The sequence below is a fragment of the Brachyistius frenatus genome, unplaced genomic scaffold (genome assembly GCF_029030835.1).
Source record: "Brachyistius frenatus isolate BFR_SWC_R1_liver_20210118 unplaced genomic scaffold, ASM2903083v1 Contig_8, whole genome shotgun sequence".
Classification (NCBI taxonomy): Eukaryota; Metazoa; Chordata; class Actinopteri; family Embiotocidae; genus Brachyistius; species Brachyistius frenatus.
Genome location: NW_027210607.1, coordinates 3,652,501 through 3,659,982, shown reverse-complemented (window position 1 = coordinate 3,659,982; position 7,482 = coordinate 3,652,501). Strand labels below are relative to the sequence as shown.

The 7,482-nt window shown below is 41.1% G+C and overlaps 1 protein-coding gene across 1 annotated transcript in view; it reads left to right on the top strand.

Moving 5' to 3' along the window:
* The first annotated feature begins 5,344 nt into the window (after positions 1-5,344).
* The window catches only part of cyp1b1 (cytochrome P450, family 1, subfamily B, polypeptide 1), a 3,752-nt gene continuing 1,614 nt past the window's right edge, over positions 5,345-7,482 (top strand). The window contains exons 1-3 of the mRNA XM_069689887.1: positions 5,345-5,598; positions 5,740-6,744; positions 7,343-7,482. The exon at positions 7,343-7,482 is cut by the window's right edge and continues 1,614 nt beyond it. Coding sequence (XP_069545988.1) covers positions 5,750-6,744; positions 7,343-7,482 — 1,135 coding nt within the window. The 5' untranslated portion in view covers positions 5,345-5,598; positions 5,740-5,749. The remainder of the gene's footprint in view (positions 5,599-5,739; positions 6,745-7,342) is intronic.

Here is a 7,482-nt window from a genome sequence, read left to right as displayed (position 1 = left end):
TCACCATTTTGTTAATCTGACTCAATGTGATTGGGAACCCGAGGACACTATGCCCCGCCCACCTGTAGTGGAAAACTGACTGCCCCACAGGCCTGTCAATCAAACAGACATGTCCTCAAACATACCACTTTTCGAGGCCAAATATCTGATCAGTGATGAAATTATTTTCAGATGGATCCCCAGAAAACGAAATGACACCATAATGACTGACTTTGTATTTCAGAAAGAAGTTATATGGGAGTCTACAGAGCCAGATGTTTTTTGGAGCCGACCCTTTACAGCTCTCGGTGGTATTTTAGTTTAAGGCACTTCCGCATTGGCGTCATTTTTCAGACCTTTAAGCTACATCCCCTTTTATATAAAGTCTATGCTTGAAATCAACTTTGTGAGAGCAAACCAAAGCAGTAAAGTAGCATGCTGTAAAATCAAAACAATGACAGCTTGTAAAGCTGAGGATAGCTGCGGAGCCAAGGGATTTTCTCTGGCTTTGTTACTTCAAGTAACTCCCTTCATTTTCCACACAGTCAATTGATCTGATAACATAGTCATTGATTTGTGCAGCTTAATACAATTTTGCATGTAGTTTTGAGCAAATTTTGAGTATCTGTCGCATTAAAAACTCAAAGTCAAATCAGAGTGTTGACTGCGCACTTTTTAATTTTTTTTTTTTTTATAGCTGACAACTCTCCTATAGAGTCTCTATGTATGATTTAGTTACTTAGGACTAAAGTCATTTTCCACCAAGTGTGTGTTCTACTCTGTTGTGTTTCAGGTCACTGGAAAACTGATCACTGCAATAAAAGGTTAACAAATGGTGGTTTATTTCATGGTTTAACGCTGTTAATTCAATGCATATCTTATTACCTGTGTTTGTCTCTCTTTAAGCAATGCAACATCATGTGAATGTTAATTTGAATAACTATGTCATATGATTAGAAACATGTCACTGTTTCACTATATACTTATGCACACTGTGTATTTATGTCCTTCTTGCAATGGACTTTAGTGCCTCCATTAATGAGAAGGTCTGTCATCCTAATTCTCAAGAATAAAGACTCATTGTTAGAGCTTGATTAAAAAACAACTAAACATATTTATGAAAAAAGTTTATAATTTCTATTTGTCAAATCACAAACTTCTCCTAACATCATCTCCTTGACTCTAGTGAATCTACTTATGTCGTTTCAATGCACGCATGGTTGATAAAACCTCACTGGCACGTCAACATAAAAAACCTGAACCAAACCCAAATGGGTTAGCAGCTCTGTTCTGAGCCTGACAAGCAGACAGAGGTAGACTTGTGCTTAATGAAGCTGTCAGCGTCTTTCCCTTCAGTTGTCACCCCTATGATGAAGCACATGTGCGTGACTGCTCGCCACCTTTGGAATAGCCTTGGGCAGTCCCCTCTGATCCTCTGTTATCCCCACTAGTTCACAGCATTGATTCATGGAGTAAGATAAGCCCCATGAGTGCTTCAGAAGGCGTGCTCCTCTTCCGAGGTCTTGAGCATGCTTCCACTAAAAACAGACATAAATCAACGTAATGGCTGTTTCGTTTGTCATTCCTGCTTGCACATGACATAACTTCCTGATATGGCTTACTTTGATTTCCCCTGAATGAAACTATGCTGTGAATGTGAGAAATGGTGTTGGAATTAGACAAGGCTGCTGCTGTGCCAGGCTGAAACTTTACAATGCAACTGTACCTTTACTGTCTGAGAAAATCATCACCTGCACACACCTTCCTGAGCTCCTCCCTGACCTCCATGCTCACTCACACGCGATGAGCAATTGAGCTGTCAGTCAAGCGAGAAGGGAAACTGGTGTTGAAACCACCGGCAGTGAGGAGCTTAGAGGGCCCAAAGCAGAGGCCACTGTGGGGGCCTGTTTACATTCTGTTCTGCAGGTAATGTCACCTCATGGCACATTTGAGATGTTTATCTAAAACACCCAGATGGAAATAAAATCAAGACGAAAAATTGCAGTAAAAAAAAACAACAAAAAAAACTTTGATTTTATCATAATAAATCTCTGGATGAAATAACAGTGTCAAGTTTCAAATGAAAAAATTACATATCCAAGACTGGAGGTTGTATAGTTTTTTTTAATGTTAATCTTAGATTTTTTTTTTTTCTCTCTCTGAAGGGGAAGAAAGACGTTTCCCAATTTTTATCAAACAAACCAGCATTTTGTATTACCACAATACAAAAAATATTGATTTACTGAAATGAATTCTGTACTATTCTACTTAATTATTATTATTATTTTTAAATCACCACATTAGAACGTGTGCCTAAAAAAAAGACCTATTGAGAAACAAGATGCAATCTTATGACCATGGGATGTTCAGGATCACCAGTTTGACCACTGACCACACACAGAGAGAGAGAGAGAGAGAGAGAGAGAGAGAGAGAGAGAGAGAGATATGTGCGTGTGTGTGTGTGTGTGTGTGTGTGTGTGTGTGTGTGTGTGTGTGTGTGTGTGTGTGTGTGTGTGTGTGTGTGTCAGGTAAATTCCTGAGAGCAGACAATGTATCAATTAAATATTTTGTCTGCTTAAAAGAAAAAAAAAAAGAAAAATATGATTTCTAATTATTTATTTTAAATGATTATTTGTTATATTTGAGGGCTCCTATCAGTAAAAGTATCAGTTTAGTTTCAGTAATTGGAAAAATGTAACTATTAGGTCCCATAAGAGGATTAGAGTGTTTTAGTGAAATACCTTGTGGAATAAAAGGCAGGGTGACCTGCAGGGGTTTGGTCTAATAACTTGGTCCTGCTGGTGAAGGAGTCTGGGACCAGTTCACTTGCTTGTCTCCACCCTCGTGCATCGGCTCATCATTGGAATAAAGGAAGATCACACACTGTCACCTTGTGAGAGGTTCGTCAAGCAGGAGGGGGCTCGACTCAGTAAGTATCTTTGTGCTTTAACATTCATTGTACCTTTAAATACATATACAGTCATTTGAAACGGAGAAAACTGTATCTATAGTGCTGTAATTCATCATTAAATGTGTTTGATTTACATTGACATATATTATATAATTTGCTGCGGCGACGAATAACTGTTCTTTAACAGCCCAGTCACGTGACCATTTTAAATGATTACATGGTCTTACAAATAAACAGCTTGATTAACACCGAAGTTTTTTTTTTTTTCTTTTAAATTAGTCTATTTATAGCTATAATTTTCGATAGCTGAACTATTGCAATCTATGTGAAAATACGATAAGAGGAATGTGCATGGTAAAACTTAAAGCCCAGAATTTTCTCTTAATCATTATGGTATTATTGGTTTTAGAAATCCAAATAGCCAATTCTATCAGGTACAATAAGGTCAGTATTTTATTTTTGCATTAACCAGTCCTCAATATTTCTGTTTTCCTTGGGTTGAACTAACAGAAAGTATAACATCCGGATCCGAATTTATTTAATTTGATTGTATCTTATTTACCTAACAATCAATGGTATAAGTGTGCATGTAGTTCGTGGTCATGGTGAAAGAGCGGCAGCTCAGAGGTGTTCAGGGTGCCAGAGGATCTCCCCTGCGGGTCTGTCTGAGCCGCTGTCTGTGGTGCTGAAGCGGGTCTCTCGAATCTCATCAAATCCCATGCAGAGCAGACGTGAGCCGAAAGGCCTGAGAGATCTGAGACCCAAACACCAGCTGCACACAGGCCAGACAAGGAATCTCAACTAAAAAGCACAAAAACACGTTCTCTAAAACAGGCCTGGATCCCGGACTCTTTAGGGTCCTCGTGCAGCGGAGTGACCGCAGATATGACATGGGAACCATTATTTAGACTTGACCAGCGACTTCTTAATAAAAACAGATAATCTACCTACATTTATTACGTTTTAGTGTCGCCTTCATACTTCCCCCGTGCATTCGGTAATTGAGTATTAAAGGCGAATAACACAGGGTGTGTTGTCCGGCTCTGATGTCCGGCATGTTGTTAATTAGGGAGAATTAATGAGCTACAACACGGGGTTCGCCTCCTCCTGGTGGCTTCACGGGAAAACGCACCCTCAAATAAGATTTTGATAAAATAACTTAATACTGGCACCGCAAACATTACGTCACATGCACTACAGGTGTGGGATGGGAACTGTAGTTGATAGAAATGTATTCTCCAGTTTGCGCCACTCAAATTATAAATGTTCACCTGCAAAATGCTTTCAGTATTGTAGAAACGGTTTTTTTTGGTCATTTGTGTCGCAATCAAAACAAACCGACTCAGAAGCGTCCGTCATCCCAGCTTACAAGTCTTTCAACTCAGAGGATCAAAATAATTGTTTGTATTATATTTTAACGAGACGGAACCATTCCTGAAGTGAGCATGATTAAAGCCATATGGGATCACCTTTAACTAGCTGCGCGCACGTAAAACACCCGCAGCTCTTGTTCTTATTTAAAAAAAACAACAACAAAAAAACACTCAAAAGGTAAAAGAAAAAAAACATAGTTAACTGCGCTTTAAATGTAATATAATCATATGTGAAAGCAGCGGATACAACTTTCTGTGTTTGGACTATAATTCATTTTTGAAAAGTCTGAATTGCGCTGACTCTGCCGTTACAGAATTACCTCAGGCAGCGACGCACCTTCTCACTGCCACTCTGACTTCAAGCTGTGTTTTCTAACACTGCCGAGGAAGCTATAAAAAGATAACATGTATTATTATTATGATTATTATTATTTTTATTTTATTATAAATTTGTTTTAACACATTTTAACAGCATTGACATGTATGATTTAGGTATCACCGTGTTGTAGGCTATCCTTAAATAATACTCCCCTTTCAAATAAAATTAAACAATAATACAAAAGAAAAATAACAATAACAAATTTCATTATTATTGTATGTATTATTGTACTTATTATTAAAGTGTATATAATTTAAAATATTTTAAGTAGTTTATTGTTTAATGTATATGTATAATAGTGCTGTTGTCCTGCTCTTTTGTTCAAAGAAAATCGATTCCCTTCAGTAAGTTAACTTCATCTTTCTAAACTACACACAACTGGCGTTGAGTTTAAAAGCTCCTTTACAAGTCGGACAATACGCATATGAGTAACAGTAGAGGGACGGGGTGGGTGTAAAGGAGGGAGAGAGAGCGCGCACGACAGAGGTGGACACAGGAGGAGGTGATGGTAGGAGGGTGGGGTGACACCCTCTGCAACAAACCTGCCCACTGTAACAAAGCTGGGACGCGCAGAGACACTGACGGGCCGTGATGCTGCGCTGGTTGGGAATACCTGATTCCACTCGGTGCGGTGGGGCTTCAACGCGTGGGCAGGCTGCGGACAGAGAGCACGGAGCGCTCACACACACGGACACACACACGCTGCCTGTGGATGCGCAACAGGATGCACACAGGATGAAGGACTTGATGTCAGGCTGTCTGGGGGAGATGTAGACTAATGACGTAGTATTTTTTTTGGGAGGTTAAAATGTAGTCTGTCCTCTCAGCACCGGTAGAAACATCTGATGTGGGATTTGAAGTTTTTTTGTTTTTTTTTTCTAACAGAAAAAACAATAAATATCTTAGGTGAATCATAAAGGCTGGCATTTTTTTTGATGAACCAAGGACACAAACAGGTATTGAATTACTTTCTCATTCAACTGAATCCTTATTTAAATGTAATTTGATAAAGATGCACCTTATATAGTGTATCATATTTCAAAGTTTTAAAAAGCTAACGTATGCGTTTATTAATGGTGATCCTGTTCCCTCCGCAGGGTCGTTACCATGGATGTGAAACTGATGGGGATTGATCCGGCGATTACCAAAACTCTCTTAGTCGCATGTGTGACTCTGCTGCTCTCCCACCACCTGTGTCGGTGGCTCCGGGAGCGCCCCGTCCCTCGCCCGCCCGGTCCCCTTAGCTGGCCGGTCATCGGGAACGCTGCGCAACTTGGCAAAGCGCCGCACTTGTACTTTACGCGCATGGCGAAAAAGTACGGTGACATCTTCCAGATCAAATTGGGGTCTCGGGCCGTGGTGGTGCTCAACGGAGAGTCCATCAAGCAGGCGCTAATCAAGCAGGGATCCGAATTTGCCGGCAGACCTGACTTCACCTCCTTCCAGTTCGTCTCCAACGGGGACAGCCTCGCGTTTGGCACCTTCACGGACTGGTGGAAGCTGCACCGCAAAATGGCCCACTCCACCGTCCGGACGTTTTCCACGGGGAACCAGAAGACCAAACAGACATTTGAACATCACGTCCTCTGCGAGGTCAAAGAGGTGCTGCAGCTGTTTGTGGGGAGGACGCAGGAGGAGAAATATTTCCAGCCCATGAAGTATCTCGTGGTGTCCACGGCCAACATAATGAGCGCCGTGTGCTTTGGAAAGAGGTACTCTTACGAGGACGAAGAGTTTCTCCAGGTGATTGGCAGGAACTATCAGTTCACCCAGACAGTGGGGGCAGGGAGCGTAGTGGACGTGATGCCCTGGCTCCAGTACTTCCCCAACCCCATCAAATCCATCTTTGACAACTTTAAGAAGCTCAACCTGGAGTTTGGCAATTTCATTCGAGATAAAGTCGTTGAACACAGAAAAACTATCCAGTCCAGCACCATCAGGGACCTTACAGATGCTGTAATAGTGGCGCTGGACCAATTAAGAGACAAAACTGGACTTTCCATTGTGAAAGACTACGTGCTCTCCACAGTTGGGGATATTTTTGGAGCAAGTCAAGACACACTATCAACTGCTCTGCAGTGGATCACCCTTATTCTTGTCAAGTAAGTAAAACTTAAAAAAAAAAACATTTTATGGGGATTTGAAAGCACTGATATAAGCATTATGATGTAAATTATAATGGATGATAATAACACTAGATCATAAATCAGAGTGGCTCCTGATGAGGAAGGAACATGAGGAAGTTCAGTAGCATTTGTGTTACGTAAGAACAACATTGGGAGAGCTGAGGCAGGTAGGTACTGGCAGCATAACATAATATAAGAGCTGAAACTGCACACCGGTGAAAGGGAATGAAATGATGAGTCCTCATTTTATTGTAGAAAACTGCTGGCAGATTTAACATGAGGTCATTTCTAATGTGTTTGATCCAGTCTGTGATGATGCTTTGATCAGTCGGCTGGTGTGATACAACACACCATGACTTGTTTTATAAAGAGAGACCTGTGGTTCTTTTCTCCAACAGTGTCTGAAGTGTTTAAGTTGCAGATGTGGTTCAGTTGATTGCAACAAATTTGTGTCTCTGTCTCATCTAAAGTGGTGCATTTAGTATCAGATAGAGTTCTCTTCAGAGATCGTTAAGAAAGTGAGTTAAAAAAGAGTGTCCTAAATCTTTAAATGTGGGCTCACCTATGAACGCAGGTATCCCGAGATGCAGGTGCGTCTCCAGCAAGAGGTGGACAAGGTGGTGGACCGCAGCCGCATCCCCTCAATCGAGGACCAGCCGCAGCTGCCGTACGTCATGGCCTTCATCTACGAGGTGATGCGCTTCACGAGCTTCG